The sequence below is a fragment of the Cavia porcellus genome, unplaced genomic scaffold (genome assembly GCF_034190915.1).
Source record: "Cavia porcellus strain 051 isolate PalLab524CR breed Dunkin Hartley unplaced genomic scaffold, mCavPor4.1 scaffold_8, whole genome shotgun sequence".
Taxonomy (NCBI): Eukaryota; Metazoa; Chordata; class Mammalia; order Rodentia; family Caviidae; genus Cavia; species Cavia porcellus.
The window spans coordinates 49,016,798-49,038,454 of record NW_026947491.1 but is presented as its reverse complement, the minus strand read 5'-3'; the positions used below and the strand labels follow the sequence as shown (position 1 = coordinate 49,038,454).

The following is a 21,657-nucleotide window of genomic DNA, read 5'->3' as shown; positions in this document are numbered from 1 at the left end:
GATCCCTGGTACCAAAAAAAAAGTTATAAGTGGCTTTCCAAACCCTCTAGTCAGTTAACTTTGCCATCTTACTTTTTTTGAGGGGGATATATATATATATTTTGGAGTTTTAAAAATGCAGGTTGGTCTATTTGAGGGAAGGCAAGCCAGTAATTGGTAGTAAAGTATTAAACAATCAAAACTAAGAATAGGGGCTGGGGATTTAGCTCAGCGGCATAAGCGCCTTCCTTGCAAGCAGGCAGTCGTGAGTTGATCCCTGGTACCGATAAAAACAAAAAAGACCAAAAAAAAAAAAAAAAACAACTAAGAATAAGGTTGGGGGTGTGGCTTATTGTAGAGCACTTGCCCAACTTGCAGGAAGAGGCCATAAACAGAACAAAACAGAAAATAATTACAAGTAGCAATTTGTTGTAATGAATTGTCTCCTTCAGAAACTGTGAACACCAAGCTTGGTGGCACACACTTGTAATCCCAACACGCAGGAGGCTGAAGAAGGAGGGCTGCTCTGAGTTTAAACACACAGGAGGCTGAAGAAGGAGGGCTGCTCTGAGTTTAAACACACAGGAGGCTGAAGAAGGAGGGCTGCTCTGAGTTTAAGTCCAGTCTGGGCTACACAGTAGTTCAAGGCCAGCATGAACTACATAGGGAGATCCTGTCTCAAAAATAAACAAATAAATAAAATGAAAAAGTTAAAAAAATTTTTTTTAAATCTCAGAGCTCAGGTTGGGGCTGGGGATTTAGCTCAGCGGCATAAGCACCTGCCTTGCAAGGTGGCGGTCGTGAGTTCAATCCCTGGTACCGGAAAAAAGGAAAAAAAAAATCTCAGAGCTCAGGTTATGACTGGAACAAGAACAAAAACTCAAGTCTCTTGCCTCTCTGCTTTTTCACTACCCTTTATTGCTTCCTTTAAAAAGCGAGTCTATTGAAGGCCTCCAAGGATGCCTTGCTTTCTGCTAGTTCTAACATAAATTAAGGCATTTTTTTTCCCTTTGTTGTGATCCCTGTGGGAGTAGGGTTTGTTACTTAAAAAGGAAGAACAAGTTGAGCTGGTTCTACAAGGAGAAATATGCTAATGCAGCTTTGTGTTTTGTGTGTGTGTGTGTGTACATGGTCCCATACACATGTGTGCTTGTGTGAACCAGAGGTGAAATAGCGCTAGACAGGCAGAGCAGTTAGAGCATAACATTCAGACAGCACTGGTTCAAGAAATGCATCTCATTCTTGGACTCCACCCAAATGGCCCCAAACAATTTTCAAAAAGTTCTAAAAGTATTTTCTCTATTGGATTTTCTTTATAGCAGCACACTGAGCTCTCTCTTGCTTTTTTTCCCCCAGTACTGAGATTGAATCTAGGGCCTTATGCATGCTTAACATGCTAGGCATGTTTAGCACTAAGCTAAATCCCCAGCCATTCTTAAGTTTATTTTATTATGGATATGGAATCGAACTCAGGACCTTGTGCTTGCCAGATGGGTGCTGCACAGCTGCGCCATAACTCCAGCTCCTCCCCAGTCATTCTTTTTTTTTGATACTGGGATCAAACTCATGACCTCAAATTCGCTAAGCAGGCACTTATGCTGCTGAACTAAATACCCAGCCCCCTCTCCAGTCATTCTTAATTGCTCTTAATAAGTGCTTAATAGGTGCAAAATCAGTACCTAACTGCCTTCAACTTGTCTTCATGCCAAGTTGGTAATCCTGGAAGTGAGCGGGGTTGAGGCCTGCTGTCCCCAGTCCTGGTTTTCTGAAAACTAGGAGCCAATCAGCAGAGGTACTCCATTCTCTGCTCAGATGTTCCCAGAGAACACCCTTCCCAATCTTCCCAGTCCCCACCTCCTCTTCTCTGTGACCCAGCAGCAGATCTTAGTATCTCCTTGGAGGAACTGGGTCAAATTAGGCAGTGGCAACTAGAGACACATCACAGGAAGGGAAGGTAAAAGGAGAGAGAAGTTAGTTACACATCACAGGTTTGGCTCAAAGATCTTGGAAGGAAAGTGGCTTTACAACAACATAAATGTCATTCAGTGACAGAGGTAGGCAGATAACCTGTAAATTCAGCTTGGTGAGCTGAATACAGAACAATTAGAAATAGCCAGTCTTAGGGGCTGTGGATTTAGCTCAGCGGCATAAGTGCCTGCCTTGTAAGCGGGCAATTGTGAGTTCGATCCCTGGTATCAATAAAAAGGAAAAAGACCCAAAAAAAAAAAAAAAAAAGCCAGTCTTCAGATTCAAAAAGAACTATCTCTGGGAGGAGGGGCAAAGATTGATCATTGTAACCTCTGGAGACAACATTTTCTTTTTCTCTTTTTTTCTTTCTGAGCTATATCCCTATTCTTCTCCTTTTTTTGTCTTCTTTTCTCTTCTCTCTTTTTCTTTCCTTCCTTTTTTTTTGGGGGGGGGTCTTTTTTTTTTGAGACAGGTTCTCATTGTGCAGTTCAGGCTGGTCTTGAACTCACTTTGCAGCCCAGGCTGGCCTCAAACTCAGAGTAATCCTGCTTCAGCCTCCTGAGTGCTAGAGTTACAGGCATGTGCCACCACACCTGGCCCACCAGCCCTTCCACCCTTCCTTCCTTTCTCCCTCCCTCCTCCCTCTCCTTCCTTTCCTTCCTCCTCCTTTTCTCCCTCCCTCCTCCCTCCTTCCTTCCTTGTATTTTTTAAGACAAAGCCTTGCTGTGTAGTTCAGGCTGGCCTCAAACTCACTGTGTTCTTTCTGCCTCTGCCTCCAAATTCTGGGATTACAGGCGTGTGCTACCACACCAAGCTTTCCCCTTTCTTTTGAGTCCACTTGTTATCATAACAAGAGTCCTCTATGAGCTGGACTTGGTGAAGCATATCTGTAATCCCAGATCTTTGGGAGGCTGAAGCAGGAGGATCATGAGTTCAAGGATAGCCTGGGCAATTTAGCAAGGCCCTGTTTCAAAACAAGAAAACACCAAACACTAGACAAAAAGAATCTTCCATGGCCCTGACTTTCTTCCATTAATGTGATATCACATTTGAGCAGGTATGGATGACAACAGTAGCCTTTCCAGAGGGAAAATTTCCCATAAAAATCCCTGATAAGCAGCAGTGTGGACCAGTCCAGTGAGGATCTGACTTCCAAAAGTAGGTTAGGCATCAGCTACCACCTCCATCTCCCCAAAAACACTTCCCACAGCTCTATTAATGACAAAACTATGAGAAAATCGATTTTTCATTAAGTAATGGCTCTAAAACCCTAAAATAAGATGGTTATGACAAATAATTAAACACTTTAAACCTCCCAAAGAATGCTGTTTAGTTCTTTGGCACTCCAAAATTGTTATTGACTTGTTTTTGCAGTCCTAGGAACTAAACTCAGATCTTTACATATGCTATTCAAGTGTTCTACCACCGAGTAACATCTTCAGGTATGGCACATGCCTGTAATCCCAGCACTTGGGAGGCTAAGGCAGGACAATTGCTTCAAGTTTGAAGCCAGCCTGGATTACAAAGGCCAGCATGAACTGCAGAGTGAGATCCTGTCTCAAAAAGACAAAAAGATAAAAAAAAAAAGCTCCAGAATATATATATATATATATGTATATACATATATACATATATATATATATATACATATATATATATATATATATTTTTTTTTTTTTAATTAGTATGTGTGATATTCCTCCAGAATGTCTTTGAGCCAAGGTCTCACGAAGGCCTAGGCTGGCCTTAAAATTATAATCCTCTTGGGTACTACCACACCGATCCAAAACTAGAAAGTAGAACCTACTTACTGAAGCTGGGCATGATCTGTAATTCAGTACTTTGGGAGGCTGAGGCAGGAGAATCACAACATCAAGCCCAGTTTGAGCAATTTAGATTCTCCAAAAAAAAAAAAAAAAAAAAAAAAGCTGCAGATATAGCTCAGAGCACAGGTCCTGGGTTTCAATCCCCAGTACTGCAAAGAAAAAAAAAATTTTTTTTTTTTTTTTGGTACCGGGGATCAAACTCATGACTATGCACTTGGCAAGGCAGGCACTTATGCAACTGAGCTAAATCCCCAGCAAAAAAACCTTAAAAAACAAAACAAAAACTCACACTTATTGTGACCTAATGGCTAGAAGGTGGCAAGTGGCAAGGAAGATGTTGAGAAAGAATGTGGAGATGGGGAAAGTGGCAGGACTCCACGGCTTCCTTTTGGTTACTTATTCCCAAATGGCAACAGGAAGAGGGGGAAATACTGTCTTCAGCTTGCCTTCAGACCTAGGTGCTGAGGTGGAGTCCAGTGATTCTTTTTTTTTTTTTTTTGGCTCTTTTCTTCTTTTTTATCGGTACCAGGGATCAAACTCATGACTGCCTGCTTGCAAGGCAGGCACTTATGCCGCTGAGCTAAACCCCCAGCCCCTGAGCCCAGTGATTCTTACCAAGACAGAACCTCCCTGTGCCTTGGGTGTAAGCAGTTCAGGTACCACAGATGGACCCAGCCCACAGCATCATCCCCTCTATGTGCTTTTCTGAGCTGGATGAAATCAGGACAGAAACATGCTGCACTCACACAGCTCTGCTCTCTGTTAGGGCTTTGCAGAACTTCAGGGGTAAGGGGGAAAGGCAAGACGGAGGGGGAGATGTGGAATTTGGGACTGTCTGAAGACTGACTTCATATTTACTTCCTGAAAGCAGATCTAGACATAGAGCATTTTGCAGTTCTGAAATGACCTTTAGGGTCAACCCAGTAGCTTCTGAAGGAAACCCCCTAAACTTCACTCATCTCATCCGCGGTCTTCACAGAACCAAGATGTGACTCAGATTTTACCAGGCTGTAGACGGTGACCTTCTGTCTACATATAATACAGGTGAACACAGCTCCATTTCATTACTAAGAGCTTGGGGAGCAGGACAGAAGAGATGAATTCCCAGATCATCCAGTGGGCCAGGAATGGCCAGTATCTAAAACAAGAAGGTATGAGCTGGAGCTATTACATGCCTCTAACTCTAGCCATCGGGGAGGCTGAGGCAAGAGGATCACAAGTGGAGGTCAGCTTGGGTAATTTATTTCAAAACAAAACAAAAAGGGGCCAGAGTATGGCTTGGCACTCCCTGGATTCACTCCTCAGTATTGCAAAATAATAAAATAAAGGAGTAAGAGCTGGAAACACAAAACGTGGGCAGGGGGGAATTTCATCTCATGTCTCCTTCTAGATCTCAGATGGATGCATCTTTTTTCTTGTTTTTTGTGCCTTCCTGTCCTTATGCAGACTGTGGAAGAGAGGGAAGGCTGAGGATTATGGGTGGGAGAAGAAACAGAGCTACTCTCTGCTGTCTAATTCTAAGTTTTTTTTTTTGTCTTTTTCCTTTTATCAGTACTGGGATCGAACTCTAACCTAACCCTAACCCTAACCGCCTGCTTGCAAGTCAGGTGCTTATGCCACTGAGCTAAACCTCCAGCCCCTAATTCCAAGATTTAAGGAACCAAGGAAAAGGGTCAGATTAAACACTCTATCACTAGGGGGGACACACATGAGGAACTACTTTTCTAAGTCATCCACATGCACCCCTGAGGACACAAGCCCTATGTCTATGCAGAGGATCCAGGAGGTCACTGCTGTTCATCATGTTTGTCATACGTTTGGGCAGGAGGAGGGAAAGTAGAAGAGTTCAATTCGAGACTTGTTCTTTTGCAGGGTGGTGGTGTTTGAACCAGGGGCCTTTGTACTGAGCTAAACTCCATCCCTTTTTAAAATCTATTTTATTTATTTATTTATTTTTGGTGAGACAGGATTTCACTATGCAGTTCAGGCTGGTCTTGAACTCAGTAGCCCAGGTTGACCCCTGAACTCACAGCAATCCTCTTGCCTCAGTCTCCTGAGTGCTGGGATTACAGGTGAGTGCCACCACCCCTGGCTTAAAGTTTTAAAAAATTGGTATTATTATTACTACTATTATTTGATATTATTGTTTTTTGAGACAAGGCCTTGCTATGTAGCTCAGGCTGGCCTTGAATGCATAACAATATTCATGCCTCCGCCTCTCAAGTGCTAAGCTTAAACGTGTGCCCCACCATACCTGGCTTAAATTTATTTTTATTTTAAAACAGGGTCTCACTAAGTCACTAAATTACACTGCCTGCGTTTAAACTTGGGATTCCCCTCCTTTAGCCTCCCAGAATGCGAGGTTTATAAGCATGTGCCAACATCCATGCCTAGCTTCAATTTGAGTTTTTTTTTTTTTTTGTCTTTCCTTTTTATCGGTACCAGGGATCGAACTCACGACTGCCTGCTTTCAAGGCAGGTGCTTATGCCGCTGAGCTAAACCCCCAGCCCCTCAATTTGAGTTTTATAGTAATCAGTTTTGAAACTAAAGATGCCCCAAATAGGGTTAATTCTATTTGAAACATACCAAAGTCTCTTAATTATGCTGATTTGGAGAGGGTGGCAAACACATAGGAGACATGGGGACAACTGTTTTTGGTGTCAGTTCTGGCCAGAGGTCCCTATACATGCTTATCAAAAGAGGGCATTGTTGTTTGAGCCAGAAAGATATCTTCAGGTACCTCTGCTAACAGAGTGCTGCTATGATAAACTAGTTTGATAAGCCTCTTTTTTCATGTAGAGGACCCATGACAGTGCTATTCAGGATCTTGGAAATCTTGGAGCTGGAATGGAAAAGATCAGAGATGCTCTCCAAACTTTCCTCTCTCTGAGGCACAGGGAATGAACCCAAAATATCACACATGCTAGGCAAGCCCTCTACTACTAAGCTACATCCCCAAGCTAAATTTTTATTATTATATTTTTTGTTTTTGTTAGACATGGTCTTATATGTAGCCTAGGTTAGCCTCAAACTGGCAGTGATCCTTCCGCCTCAGTCTCCTAGATGTGTGCCACCATGTCCAGCTCTTCATGTTATGTTGAAATAAGGTTTCATTAAATTGCCCAGGCTGGCCTGGCCTTGAAAATTTGATCCTCTAAAATAGCAGAAATTACATGTACAGACCAACACACATGATTGAGGTCTCCCTGTTTTTTTTTGAGATTGAGTTTTATTTACTATGTAGTTCAGGCTGGCCTGGAATTCTCAACAATCTTCCTGTCTCAGCCTCAAGTGCTAGGATTATAGGCATGTGCTATATGGATTAAAGGCATCACTACCTTTTTAATAAGAATAAAAAAAATTTTTTTTTGAGACAGAGTCTTGCTATGAATTCAGACTGGCTTTGAACTCACTGTGTAGCCCAGGCTGGCCTTGAACTTGCAGTGATCCTCCTGCCTCAGCCTCTTGAATGTTGGGATTATAGGCATGTGCCCCTATGCCTGCCTGTTTAATTAGAATTCTGGGAGCTGAGGATGTAGTTCAGTAGTATAAGTGGCTGCTTAGCAAACCTGGGTCATGAATTCAATCCATAGTAAAAAAAATTTTTTTGAAGTATTCTTTTTATCTGTTTACTTTTTTATAATTGACAAAAATTATATGCATTTACCATGTACAATGTAATGTTTTGAAAATGTATACACATTGTGGAATGGCTAGCTAATTAACATATGCATTGCCTCACAGCCTTAGTTTTTGTGGTAAGAACACTAAAAATCTGTGTTCTTTTTTTTTTTGTCTTGTTGAGACAGGGTTTCACTATGCAGTTCAGGCTGGCCTTCAACTCACTTTGTAGCCCAAGCTAGACTCAAACTTGCAGCAGTCTTTCATGCCAAAACCTCTTGAGTACTGGAATTACAGGCATGTGCCACTATGCCCAGCCAAAAAATCTATTCTCTTAATGAAATAATACTAGTAGAACTCAGTTCTAACAGAAGTTTCTTTCCACTGGAGCACAAAATTTACTGTTTCCCTAGCTGAAAGGTTTGGGCCACACTGCTTGCCTTTTTTTCTTGTGTTATGAAGTGACCAGTCTTTTTTTTTTGTGACCAGTCTTTGTTTTTTTTTCAATTTTTTAAAAAATTTTATTTAAGGAGAAAAGAAAAAAAAAGCAGAGAAAGGGTACAAGTTATACAGATTTGCAGAAAAAAAAATGAACAGTAGGAAATCACTAGTTAATGGATTACATACTGTCATCTTAAAAATAATTGTTCAAGTCACAAAATTAAAGCTTGTAAAGTGGACATTCCATCAATGATACTGCAAACAGTTCTGTTCAATGATCCAATAAAACTCTGTGATATCATATTCTATCTTATACACTTAAATATACATGCAGTTATATAGTTTAGAGCACTTTCTTTTCCTCTCTTTTGTGTGACCAGTCTTTGGATCAGCCTCTTGGTGACTTATTTCCTTCAAGCAGAAATATAGGCTTGTATGGCAGATAGAATAGTACTCTTGCTCCCATGTGTCTTTTCAGTTACTTTATTTTTATTTATTTTTTTATCAGTTCTGGGAATCGAATTCATGATGGCGCACTTGCAAGGCAGGCGCTTATGCCATTGAGCTAAATCCCCAAGCCCCTCTTTTTAGTTACTTTTTATCATTTTTTTGTACATGGTACTAGTGCCTTGCACATGCTAGGCAAGTGCTGTTACTAAGCTACACCCCTAGTCTCCCATTTCTCTTTAGAAATTATGGTCTGATCAGAAATGGGAGGTTGAGGCAGGAGGATTACTGTGAATTAGAAGCTAGCCTGGACTACATAGCAAAACCATGTCTCAAAAAAAAAAAAAAAGGTTATATCCTAAGATGCCAAACTAAACTGGATTGTGTGTTGCAGCAGTGCCTAAAACGCAATTCCTCCAATCAGGTGCCAGGTTATTGGTATCGGCACTACCCTTTTAAAGATGTTTTTGTCTGATAACCCCTGCCACTGTTTCCAGAACAGAACCCATAACTCTTTTAAAATGGCAAATCAATCAACCTAGAATTCAAACTCTTCCAACAAGTGGAGTCAGGAGACCAGTAAAGAAAAGGAGACCCATGGGGCTCACACTTACTTTTTGTTGTTGTTGTTATTTTTGAGACAGGGTCTTGTTATGCAGTTTAGGCTGGCCTTGAGCTCACTCTGTAGCCCAGGCTGGTCTCAAACTCACACAGAGATCCTCCTACCTGAGCAATCCTCCTGCCTCAGCCTCCTGAGTGCTGGGATTACAGCCATGTGTCACCATGCCTGGCTCTTACTCTTACTCTTACTGCAGAGTCTGTGAGTGCTCATAAGTGTGTAAGTGTAGAGACAGAGAGGGAAGAAGAGGGAGAGTGGGAGGTAAGTAGTGGAGGCAGACAGACAGACAGACAGGGGTGCCAATATAAGACAGCAAGTTCCTCTGTGGATGTGTGTGGGGCTGTGGTAAAAGGTGGGATAAATCTTTCTCATGCTGGGAAGTACAAGCTGCAGCTTTTAAACTAAGAGGAAATAAAGAAGAAACTTTCAGTTGCATATTCACTGAACAAAGTCAGGACTTTTTCTTTCTTTTGTGGTACGGAGGATTGAATCAGCCCTGGGTTTTTGCACTGATTCAATCCTGGGCCTTTTAAAATACTTTGAGCTGAGCATAGTGGCACATGCCTGTTGTTCTAGCACTTGGAAGGCTAAGGAAGGAGGACCACTGTGACTTTGAGGCAAGCCTGGGCTACACAGTGAGTTCAAGGCTAGCCTAAACTCCAAGGCAAGTCCCTGTCTCAAAAAAACAAACAAAAGTTTGGTTTTTGGATACAGTCTTGCTAAGTTGCGCAAGCTGGGTGGAACTTGCAGTCTTGCTGCTCAGCCTCTTAGGAGTGTTACCAGTACAGGCGTGGATACCACACTTGGCTAGGACTTAATCTCTGAGCAGTAGTGAGGTATGTGTGACCCTTAAGCTACCAAGAGGGAGGTATTGCACAGAAGTTGCAATTGAACTGCACTCAGTGAACAACAAAAACATTCTATCTTATATCTGAGATCTTGTATCTGAGATCTTTACTTCTATGGAGGACAGCAGTGATGGTGAACCTTTCAGAGATGAGTGCCCAAATTGCAACCCAAAACGTATCTATTTATCACAAGTACTAATGCTTGGCTGGGGATTTAGCTCAGTGGCTTGAGTGCCTGCCTGGCAAGTGTGAGGTCATGAGTTCAATCTCTGGCACCAAAAACAAAAAACAAAAAACAAGTGCTAATGCTGCAATTAAGCCTGAATATCAAGGTTTTAGTTTTGAAAAACACTGTTATCTTCTGCTCTGCTGCTAGGGTGACATGGCTCTCCTGTGGACAGAAGGCTCTGCATTCCCACTTCGGCACAGGAGTGATAGGGTTACCACTGCTAGAGTAGGGCAAGATATAATCCTGAAGCTGCCAAAAGCAGGGCAGCTCCACTGCACCTTGAGGCCCACACAGCTCATTGAAACTTCTGTCACTTCCTTGTAGTAAGGCTATTTTCTTCTTCTAAGACTTTATTTTTATTGTAGAGCTACTCATCTGACTATTCATTTGACTCAAGGGCTTGTCTGGATTCTAGCAATGGCCTGTTACAGAGGAGGCTGAAGCTGCCCATTCCACCAAGCCAGATTTACCTGGTGAGTAGGTTAGGGATTACCAGCAAGGAATTGCAAACATACCTACTAAATAAGACTGTGTTTTCAACCATGTGTTTTTTTTTTGTTTGTTTGTTTGTTTGTTTTTGTCTTTTTCCTTTTTATCGGTAACCGGGGATCAAACTCACAATTGCCTGCTTGCAAGGCAGGCACTTATGCCACTGAGCTAAACCTCCAGCCCCTTCAACCATGGTTTTATTTGGCCTTTTATCTGGCCTTATTATCAGATCTGAGATATCTAAAGTAGAAATATCTTAGGTAATCAGGCAGTTGCTTTTCATGCTTCCTAAGGATATGCACATTTGCCTTTAACGCAGGGAAAGTTAGCAAATGTAAGGGAGACAGCCAGGCCTCAAAGGTCATCTGGCTGCATGGGAATGGAAATCCTAGAGTAATGTGAGCAGGCAGGAACACACCTCGCTCATTATGGATGCTTTGAGTGCTCATGCTGGGAAGACAAGGGAAAACAGGAGTTACTAGACATGAGTAGGAAGAAGTCACAATTTCACCTATGGGAGAGGGGAATGAGGCAAAACTGCAAAGCCTTCTGGACATGGTAGTGCACACCTGTGATCCCAGAACTTGGGAGTGTGAGGTAGGATGATCACTGTGAGTTTGAGCTGGAGGTACACAGTGAGCTCAAGCCCAGCCTCAACTATTTAGCAAGACCTTGTCTCAAAAAAACCCCAAAAACCAAAAGCCAAAAAAACAACCAAGAAAGAAGTACAAAGCTTGACCAGCAATGCTTGATAGTATGTCAAATCTTTTTTTTTTTTTTTTTTTTTGGTGTTTTTCATTTTTATCGGTACCGGGGATCGAACTCATGACTGCTTGCTTGCAAGGCAGGTGCTTATGCTGCTGAGCTAAATCCCCAGCCCCCTTATGTCAAATCTTTGTGGAAATAGAGTTGGTTAAATTTTTTTTTTGTCTTTTTCCTTTTTAGCGGTACTGGGGATCGAACTCACGACTGCCTGCTTGTAAGGCAGGCGCTTATGCCGCTGAGCTAAATCCCCAGCTCCAATTTTTTTTTTTAAAGTTTTTTTTTAAATTTTATTTAAGGAGAAAAAGAAAAAAAAAAAAAAACAGAAAAAGGGTACAAGTCATACAGAATTTCAGAAAGAATAAACAGTAGGAAATCACTAGTCCAATTTTGTTTTTTTAAGACAGGGTCTCACTATGTAGTTCAGGCTGGCCTACTCACTGTGCAGCCCAGGTGGCTTGAACTTGTAATTATCCTCCTGCCTCAGCCTCCCAAGTGATGGGGTTAGAGGTATGTGCTACAACTCCTGGCTAGTTAATATTAATTTTTTTTTTTTTTTGAGATGAGATCTCAAACTGGCCTTCAGCTTACTCTTGTAGCTCAGCCTGGCCTCAGACTCAAAGTGATCCTCCTCCCTTGGCCCTTCCTTTTTCTTCCATATTGGGATCATAGATGTGGACCACCAAAGCCAGCTAGACTGATAAATTGTTTATCTTGGAAGGGTATCCTATTTCTGAAACATCTCTCATATCTAAAGGTCCACATTTCATTAAACATTGTTATCCCCAAGACAGGCCTAATTATGATTTAATGAAACAAAACAACATAGTGAAATTGAAAGAAAATTGAAAAACTGAGAATGAAGGCCATGTTTGGTGGCCCATGACTATAATCCTAGCATGTGGGAGGCTGAGGCAGGAGGACCACCAGGAGTTTGAGGGCAACCTGGACTACACAGTAAGTACAAGGTCAGACTAAACTACATAGACTATCACAAAAAACAAAAAATAAATGAAAAGAAACAATCTACAACTCTAGTACACAAGCAATAAGAAAATAAATAAGCCGAGGTATTGTGGTACACACTTGTAATCCCAGGACTCAGAAGGTTGAGGCAGGATTGCCACTAATTGGAGGCTGGCCTGAACTACGAAGCGAGATTTCATCTTCAAAACAAAACAAAACAAAAACTGAAATAACTGAAGTCTGGTATGGTAGTTTAGGCCTGTAATCTAAGCACTCAGAGGGTGAGGCAGGAGGATCACAAATTCAAGCCTAGCCTGGGCAATTTAGCAAGTCATTGCCTCAAAATAAAAAAATTAAAAAGGGGTAGAGATATAGCTCAGTGCTAAGGCCCTAGATTCAATCTCCAGTACAGGAAGCTAGAGAGGAACCAATCAACCAACCAGGGATGGATCTGTCTGAGGAGGTACGTGGGGAGGGTTGTTTTACTATTTGGGAAGCAGGCAACCTGGTCCCCAAATTTGTATAATAGCTCCCACTGTAATATCTACATCTGAGCTTCCTCAGTTATGTTTGTTTTTGAGATAGTGTCTTACTGTGTAGTCCAGGTTGGCCTTGAACTCTGTGATCCTCCTGCCTCTGCCTCCCAAGTGCTGGGGTTACAGGCATGACACACCACCCCAGGCTGTATTTCTTTTTTTTTTTTTTTTTTTTTTTGTATTTCTTTTTTAGAGCTATTAGACAACGCATCTCGTCTTTTCCAGTGTTTTCCCCCAAATTCCCTACACTTTACTGTTCTGTCGACAGCACTTCTTACTCAGGGCACCCTAAGTTTCTTCTCTACCACTTTGCTCTGGCTTCCCAGGTCTTCCCTCCGAGGACCCGTCTTTTTAACCAGCCTTCTCGACACACCTCAGCTTCCCGTCTTCGCTCTCTCTCTACCCTAGCCGCACCTGTACCCCACGGAGGAACTTCCCGCGTCGCTCCTCTGCCTGGAGCCACCACCTTCCCGCTTTTGAAGCCCCTCAGGCCCTGATACCTCCTCCCTAATACCGGGTCCTCGGACCAAATTTCACCCAGCAAACTCTAGTCCCCAGTGCCTAAGCACCCCAACTCCCACGAGTCAGCTAGCCTCACGCCCAAGCTCTTCAGGCCCCGCCCCTGATGACTGAGGCCCCGCCCCATATTCACCTAAGCCCCTCCCCACACTCACCTGCGGCATCTTAGCGCGCGCAGGGTTTCGGGGTTGGGGGAGAGCGGAGGTGTTGGGGAAGAGAGGGCAAGGGGTGGCAGGGGTCCCCCACTCTGGCCCGGTTGGCCCAGTGCGGGGGGAGTGAGGTCACTGAGGTGGCGGTAGCCAGGCCGGAGCCGGGACTCGGGCGCTCAGTGGCGGCGGTGGCTCCATCTCCATCAGCGGCTTCACCTGAGGAGGGAGCAACCCCCCCTTAAAATCCCCCTACCAAGCTGTCCCCCCCCCCAACTTCCGGTCCTACTACCAGGAGACAGGCAGCAGGGCCAAACACCGAGCGCCCTCTAAACCGGAGAGACTGCTGGGGGAAAGAGGAACTAGGGGAGAGTAGCCGAGCGCCGAAAGATTCAAGTCTAAAAGGCGCTGTAGCTCGTCAAACCTTAACTCACTACCTCTTCATAGGCATCTAATTTGCAAACTAGGAACACACTGCACGTGTTCTAGCACGTCTGTCCTTAGTGCCAAGTGTTGCTTTTGCTCTTCCTAAAACAATGTTGATTTTAACCTCTTAGCATTCTTGGCCTTTCCTGCCAAATGCTTACGAACTTTTTTTTTTGTACAGGGACTGAACTCATGATCTCGCAATTACCAGGGACCTTGGTTTTAAGGGTACCATTTTTTTTTTTAAATCTCTGGGGACAAGGTAGGGGATATGGCACAGTGCCTGCCTGGCAAAAGCGTCATGAGTCCCATCCCCGTACCTCCCCCTTCAAAAAAAATTCACAAAGTCCTACCTAAATGGCACTGTGGGTGCTGACAGACCTCAGAGAAGGAAGTTCTACTACTTGACTTCCAAGTCACTGCTCCCCTCACTACCCCCACCACCCATTTATTGACTTTGGCTAATCTCTGAGGACCTAGTATCAATGCAAACTCCTCAGGCCCAAGAGGTCAGAATCAATTTTATTGATGCATTTACAAAAAGTAGAGCTATACACAGAGAGGGTTGTGTCTTCACTGTCCCAGACAACCTCCTGGCAACAGAGGCAGTGAATAGTAGTAGTTTTGTTACAATACTACACACAGTCTCTGAAATTTAAAACAGACAGTGCTTGTCTCCACAATTACTCTTCTCACCTCTAGCCTTTTGCTCCAACAGTTCTCATCTCCTGGCACAGGATCAGGGGCCAAAAGGGGTATATAATTAGTGTCTAAGAAGGAAGGGTGCCTGGGTAGAAATATGCAATCTAGGTACCTGAGTATGGCTTGTAAAGGCACAGTGTGGGGTTGTGATCCAAGAAGTGGAAAGCAGGGAAAGTTTTTTTTGTGACATACTGAGGCCACAGGATGGGTGAAGAAAGGCGTCAGGTGGTTCTCGGCTATAGATGGCTTCATTCTATGCTCTCATGGGGCAACATGAACATGGACACGGTGCCAGGCATTGCTGAGCACACCTCTCAGGTTCCAGATTGGGGCCACAGTGTCTGGCTGCACATTGTAGCTGTCATCAACAGCCTTACAAATAATGTTCAATTCCTTTTTCCCAGATGGCACAGGGGCTTGCAGCTGCCATAGGCGCCAGGCCCAGGCCTTTCTGGGGCTCTGTTCCTCTCCATCCAACTCAGCTACTTGCCAGGTCAGTCCACCATCCAGAGACACATCAACCCGGATCACAGCCCTGCCACCACCACTCCATGCATAGCCCTTGACAGTCACTTCCCCTGACTCTATAGTCTCCCCATCCTGAGGCTCCGTGATGGCTGACTGGACAGGGAGTTCTTGAATAGATGGAGCTGAGTCAAAGTCTACAGTGTCCCAGTCCACTGATGGAGAGAACCCTTTGTAATCCCGCCGTTGCCAGTGGCTGTGACTTTCCTCTGCCTCTACACTGATTCTGCCCAGCCATTTGACATGGCGAGCACCTACTACACCAGGAACTACCACCCGCACAGGAAAGCCATGGTCACGAGGCAGAGGCTGCCCATTCATCTCATAGGCCAGCAGGACCTCAGCTTCAGGATTCAAGGCCCGAGCAAGAGGGATAGATGCTCCATAGGCAGTCCCAGTGGGGTCACAGTCTAGTCCCTCAAAACACACATGGGCCTCAGTGTCAGACAGCTGGTGACCAGCCTGGGCTAACACATCACAGAGCCGTGCCCCAGCCCAGCATGCAGTGCTGATGGCCCCTATCCTCCACTCCAGACCTTTAACTTCCTTGATCTGAGTCATTTCAGAACGCCGGTTGCCAGCACACTGTAGAGTGACTGTGATCTCATGTTTGGAAAACTTGTACAAGTCATCCAGGGATAGGCACAGTGACTGATGTCCAGGTGCCCCTACTACATGTAAGCGATAGGTATCAGGGTCTAGGTCAGGTACAGGCAGATGGTTCCGGGTGAAGAAGATAGGGTTGGGTGTCACATAGTTTTCTGTCAGCAGCTCAGGGGGAGGCTCTGCATTAAAGGGGCGCTGGCTGTTGACCCTCAAGGCTGGGTGCCGCTTAGGATCATTAGCATAAGGGTCAGAGATGTCCAAGGTTGGGGACACATTGTCTTCAGGGTTCAGCTCCCCAATCTTGTACTCAGCCAGTAACTCACACACATGCGGTTGGTTGTGAACAGCATAGAGGGCCCAGAAAGGCTCCAGGGGACCCCCAGCTGCTAGCATTAGCTTTGATGGACCTCCTGGATGTATATTCACAAATTCTGTGACATCAAAGACCTCACAACCCAGAGTTACCCAGATCCCAGTCTCAGGGCTGCTGTGGGAGCTCACTTCCTCCTTAGTGTACATGCGTGGTGATTCCTGAGAAGCCTACAGGCAGAACAAACGTAAGGTGAAAGAGAAAAGAATATTAAGAAATAACTCTAAAAAAAAAAAAAAGAAATAACTCTAGCAGGCTGGGGATTTAGCTCAGTGGCATAAGTGCCTGGCTGGTAAGCGCAAAAGTGTGAGTTCAATCCCCAGTATCAAAAGAAAAGAAAAGACTAACTCATGCTGACTCAGTGCACCATCTTACTACTAGTAAATTAGGGTGGTAGATAGAATTTTCACTGTGCTAGCCATGGGCTTTGTGGTAACAGCAAGAACCTGTGTCACAGGGGTCCCTGTATCACAGAGTTCCCTGAGGAACTCACTAGAACTCCTTTGTTCTAACAAGGGAAGCCCCTTCCCTACTTACCCTACACCGATGGTCATGATAGGCCAACACTGAGCCAAGACCTAGCAGGGTTCCCATGACTTTCCATCCCCTTCTGCTGTAGTTATCACCAGAGAAGTTGGGACTGGGGTGCTGGGGCTGAAATGAATTATTTGTAGAGCAGGTCTGAACGCAGAGCCTTGATGGACTTGACCTGAGTCTGGAAGAAAGGGATCTTAGTAGCAACAAGGTCATGTGAAAGTGCCAGTGTCAGCCTGGGATTTGCCTCTCTCCCTGGTTGGTCACTGGTTCCTTCAGTTAGAATTTTGGCACTTGGGAGGCTAAAGCAGAAGGATCACTGAGAGTTTAAGTCCAGTCAGGACTAAAAAGTGAGTTCAAAGCCAGCCTGAACTGCATAGTGAAACCCTGACTTAAAAAGACAAAAATAAAATAAAGACAAAAAAGGAATTTTGTTTTCCCAGGGATGGATGGGGCATATAGTTTTTCTTTTCCTCTGTGGCCACCTCTCAACTATCTTATCTGGAAGATAAGGTAACTATCTGGAGATAAGATAGTTATATCAGAGATATGACTAAGATTAGAGTCCTTTCTGGGGATGACTTACCTGAAGGCCTGTCGAAGACCAAGGACCACAGGTCTGTGCAGCAGCAGCAACATTGTGGCTGACCTGTGGAGAAAGTCCATGGTCAAGACAAGACTCCTGTGAGGAGTGCTTAGGAAAGACTGAAGGAATGTGCAGGAGGAAGGAGCTGTCTGGGCAAAGGTGAGGGTGCAAGTGGATTCTCAGATGAAACTTGGAGCAGTTTGGAGACAAAGACTGCTGGCAGGGTGGAAAGGGAGGAGTGCCTGGTGCCTCTGGAATACCTATCTCCCATCCTGTGCTCTATTTTGTCCACTACAGAGAATAATAACAAGGCCAAGGGCCTAAAGGGCAGAAGCCAAATGTCTACTGTCCAGTTTGCCAGTTTATTTACTTATCTTCTAGTGTTCGGACTGAACCCAAGGCCTTGTGAATGCTAGGCAAACAGTACCCCTGTCCTCCCCCAGTTTGCTTGGTAATTATTTCTGAAGTCAGGGAGGACAACCAAGGTTCAGACTGATGTAAATGGACAAAAAGGCAAGAAAGGCAGTGTCAGATGAGGTGAAACTCAGATTCCATGCACTATGTGGCCCAAGCTGGCCTCAAATTTGCTGGGTTTGGTTTGTGAAACTCAGCCTTGCCATTAACCAGTTCCCTATTCAGCAGAACTAATATGAAGAGTAAACAAGTAATAATGTTGTCATTGAAGGAGTTTCCCCTTATCTTCTTCTACTTCCCCCAACAAATGATTCCAACTGGGAATTGTACCCTAATTCCCCAATTGTACCCCACCCCAACCTTCTGTATGCTATTAGGGTGAGCTCAGCAAATTGCGAGAGTCAATGGCCAAAGTGTCAAGAGATGGGCTGGAAAAGGAAGTTAATTTTTGCACTTTCTATCCTGTAGCAGTTTTTCACTCATAGCCCTGTGCCTCAGAGTTGAGTACCAATCCAAGAGGGTTAAGATGGAGAGGGGTGAGATGTGTCCTAACTGCTGATGAGATGCTGGGGAACAAAGAGTGAAGGTGGTCACGGATGGGGAGTGTACCCTTTACTACCACTGGGCTGTGCAACCTTCGCTTTTCCTGCCACTTACCTTCAATTCCAGCAGCCTACTTGGACCTGAATGGAGTCCCAGGCCTGGGAGAGGTGGTCTTCTGCTGCAAATATAGAAATACTACTTGTTGGTGGGGGTGGTGGCCACACACTTCCCAGGGGCACATTCGGTGGGAAGGTAAGTCCAGCGTCCCGACGGAGCAGCGGGCCCTACGCCACTGCCTAGCAATACTCTGCAATCTCCAGAGCGCTCTGGCATCCGGAGTGGAGGCAGTACTACTTTTGTTACACAAAAGGTTCTAGTATGAGTCCTAGTATGCCAAAACCCTCCCCAGTCTCCCCGGCCTCCCAGAGCTCCCCGCCGCAACCCCCCTTACCCGGCTCCGTGTCCCCGCCTCGCCGGTTTTACCCGCTAGGCGCCAGAAGAGCACTGGCGAGGGGCGGGGCGGCGCTGTGACGCTCGCTCGCGCCAGGCTTTATAAAAGCGGCCCCGGCCCCTGAGGGGTCCCCCAGGCTAATTGGCCCGCGGTTTTCCACTGCCTGGCTCCGGCTGGAGGTCGGCCGAGAGGGGTAGGTTGCTGAGAGGGATTGGGGGTGAGGCTGGCGGCCTTGTCGCTTCTTTCGCTGTGCAGCTGTTGACTAGAACCAATCATAGTCCGCTGGGCAAGAAATAGGACTATCGGCGTTATCCAGAGCCGGGTGGCGGAGGTGACTTGCGTTCCAAGTCTAGGGTGCAGCCCCGTCCCGCCCACCAGCTAGGGGCCTGGGCAGAGAAAGTCACTGCCCACCTCTTGGCGTCCTCGGGACCCAGTGACATCTCCTGGCGCCAAGTTCTGCATCTACCGTTTGAGATGGTGTCTCATTATGTGATTTAGACTGGCGTTGAACTCACAATGTCGCCCAGGCTGGCCTCGAATTCGCGGCAGTCCTCTTGCCTCAGCCTCCTGAGCACAGGGATTACAGGCTTGTGCCACCTCGCCCTACTATGCTTTTGTTTTTCTTACAAGTGTCCGGCTTGTAACTACAACCCTGATTTGTTTTAGGGAAAGCAAAGTCCCTCGCTTCTCTTATATCCAGAAATGAAGCCTAAAATATTGGTCCCAAGACTTGAACATGTCATGGGCTAACTGAATTTGTCACTCAAGTATGGAACCAGCAATACTAAATAACCATCTTTTGAATTTCGCGTAGTCAATTTAAATTACTTCCCTTTAACAAGAGCAGTTATCAGCTTAAACACCCCAAGTTATGACTATAGTCTTACTGCAAATTTAAGGGCACTAACAAATTTATATTACTCCTTTATCATTCATTTGCGAGGTGAAATCTGTGAAACCTAGTCATGCAATTTAGGTAAACATCTATACACTGCCCCCTAGAGGCTAGATAGCTGAGCTACAATCTTAATCAGTTAAAACCAGGGTGTATCACGTAGCATAGTATCTTTTTTCTCTGGGAAGCGCTTTCATTAGGAATCCAGGCCTCAAAGGCGAGGTAGGAGATGTAGTAAAAAACAAGAAAAAAGTGGAACTGACATCGAAAATGTAATTTTGGCTCTATACTTTTTGGAAATATTTCTAAACTCTGCATAATTAATCACTAGAGACCTGAAAGCCCAACTGATTCTGTCAATTGAAAAAAAAGTTTCAACTCAAGGAAAATACAGAGAATTAGGGTCTGTCTACAAGCCACAGGGAGTCTCCTTATGCGTGCTTTACATTTTTACGTTTAAACTTCATTTTACAGAGGAAGAAACTGAGGCACAGAGCACAAAGTAACTTGATCCAGGTCATACCTAAGGTAGAAATGGAGATTGGAATGCAAAATCTGCCTAGCATGTTTTTTTTTTTTTTTTTTTCTTCTTTTTCGTTTTTATCGGTACCAGGGATTGAACTCATGACTGTCTGCTTGCAAGGCAGGTGCTTATGCCGCTGAGCTAAATCCCCAGACCCTGCCTAGCATGTTTTTAAAATGCTTGGCTTGGGCTGGGGATTTAGCTCAGCAGCATAAGCGCCTGCCTGGCAAGCACAAGGTTGTGAGTTCAATCCCTGGTACCAAAAAAACCAAACTAAAACAAAAAACTTATTTCTTTAAAATGCTTGGCTTTTTTTCTTATATATTCTCCATTGTACAAACTGGCCTTGAACCTTGAACATTTTTGAGACAGGGTTTCCACTGTCACCCAGACTAGCCTGGAACTCACAAGGATCCTCCTGCCTCAGTCTTTGGTATTGGGATTATAGGTATGTGACACCCTGTCTGCTTGATTCTTTGTTTTTGTTTTTTAATTTTTTTATTCTTTGGAATTTAAAACTCTTCCTGCACAATACCTGCTTGGCAAGCACAAGGTCGTGAGTTCCATTCTCAGTACCAAAAACAAAACAAAAAACAACAAACACAAAAGCAACTCTTCCTATAACCATATCTATTTTTGTTTCATTCACCTTTATCTCTTGCCTTTCAGAGTGTGATGAACTGAAGGGCTTCTAGGAAAGTAAATCTAGGGAGGAAAAAATTCTGTTGAGGTTGAAGTCACACGATGAATCAATAAAGCTGGTTCGGTGACTTTGCTTGTCTTCCCTTTCTCTCTCTTTCTTGACAAGGTCTCACTATAGTTCTGGCAGGCCTCAGACTTGCTTATGTATCCCAGGCTGCCCTCAAACTCAGTGATTCTCTTGCCTCAATCTCCCAAATACTGGAATTACAGGCATGTGGCATTGTGTTGGTACCTGTTTATTTTTTTAACCTTGGGGTCATGCACCCCTTTGAGAAACTACTATAACAGGACGCACTTATGCCGCTGAGCTAAATCCCCAGCCCCTATCCTGAAACTCTTAAAAAAAAAAAAAAAAGTACACAAAGGGGCTGGAGATGTGTTTCAGTGGTAAAGGTAGAGTTCTTGCCTTGCATGCATAAGGTCCTAGGTTCAATTCTCAACACACACACACACACACACACACACACACACACAGCATAAACTTTTACACAATCCTCCACAGGATTCGTAAATGTCTTTTTTTCCTTGTAGTCTTATCAGTCAATTGAGAGATTCAGACCATACCTCTACATCTATGTACATTTTATTGAGGGCCTAAAAACATAAAATTAGGGTTAGAGTTGAGAAACTGAAATTAGGTTTAGAGTTGAGAAACTGGTGACTCAACAGAAATAAGTTATTTTTCAAACTGAATTCTACTATTCAAGAAAACACGAACACATCCACAACAGGGCCATAATTTGTATGTCTTGCTGCTGACATTAGTAAAAAGATGATACAAGCCACCTGATAGCTGGGGACTTAGCTCAGTGGCATAAGTGCCTGCCTGGCAAACACAAAGTTGTGAGTTTGATTCCCAGTAAAAAAAACAAAACAAAACAAAAAAAAAACAACCAAGCCACCTGATGGGACAGTCATGAATATACCACTACTGGGTCAAGCCAGTGGGAATGTATTAAAGGGAATAAGGAGGTATCAAGATA

The 21,657-nt window shown here is 44.3% G+C and overlaps 2 protein-coding genes across 10 annotated transcripts in view; both read right to left on the bottom strand.

Moving 5' to 3' along the window:
- Positions 1-14,226, bottom strand: part of Ikzf4 (IKAROS family zinc finger 4) — a 34,480-nt gene extending 20,254 nt beyond the window's left edge. For 5 of the 7 annotated variants that reach the window (XM_003476198.5, XM_063254908.1, XM_013159416.3 and 2 more), the window contains exon 1: positions 13,407-14,226. The gene's annotated coding sequence lies outside the window, so the exon portion shown is untranslated. Of the gene's footprint in view, positions 1-1,658; positions 2,373-13,406 lie in introns of those variants that run through there. The other 2 variants (XM_063254910.1, XM_063254909.1) reach the window with 2 other exon arrangements.
- A 99-nt stretch (positions 14,227-14,325) lies between these two features.
- Suox (sulfite oxidase) lies at positions 14,326-18,870 on the bottom strand. 3 transcript variants are annotated; one of them, XM_005006415.4, is made up of 5 exons: positions 18,555-18,867; positions 18,218-18,281; positions 17,147-17,209; positions 16,564-16,741; positions 14,326-16,196 (listed from the first exon to the last, which is right to left on the bottom strand). In XM_005006415.4, the coding sequence occupies exons 3-5, from the start codon at positions 17,197-17,199 to the stop codon at positions 14,787-14,789; spliced, it is 1,641 nt and encodes a 546-aa protein (XP_005006472.1). In that variant the 5' UTR covers positions 17,200-17,209; positions 18,218-18,281; positions 18,555-18,867; the 3' UTR covers positions 14,326-14,786. The 3 variants fall into 3 exon arrangements, with proteins under 3 accessions (XP_005006472.1, XP_063110985.1, XP_003476247.1); XM_063254915.1 differs by lacking the exon at positions 16,564-16,741 and having other exon boundaries at positions 18,555-18,870; XM_003476199.5 differs by lacking the exon at positions 18,555-18,867 and having other exon boundaries at positions 18,218-18,529.
- Between the last annotated feature and the right edge of the window lie 2,787 nt (positions 18,871-21,657).

Bases quoted from the DNA above. Each gene is read 5' to 3' on its own strand.
- Suox (XM_005006415.4), bottom strand. From the start codon at position 17,199: ATGTTGCTGCTGCTGCACAGACCTGTGGTCCTTGGTCTTCGACAGGCC. The intron at 16,742-17,146 runs GTAAGTCATCCC...CCTTTCTTCCAG, and splicing joins GGTCTTCGACAGGCCTTCAG to ACTCAGGTCAAGTCCATCAA. The intron at 16,197-16,563 runs GTAAGTAGGGAA...TTCTGCCTGTAG, and splicing joins ATCATGACCATCGGTGTAGG to GCTTCTCAGGAATCACCACG.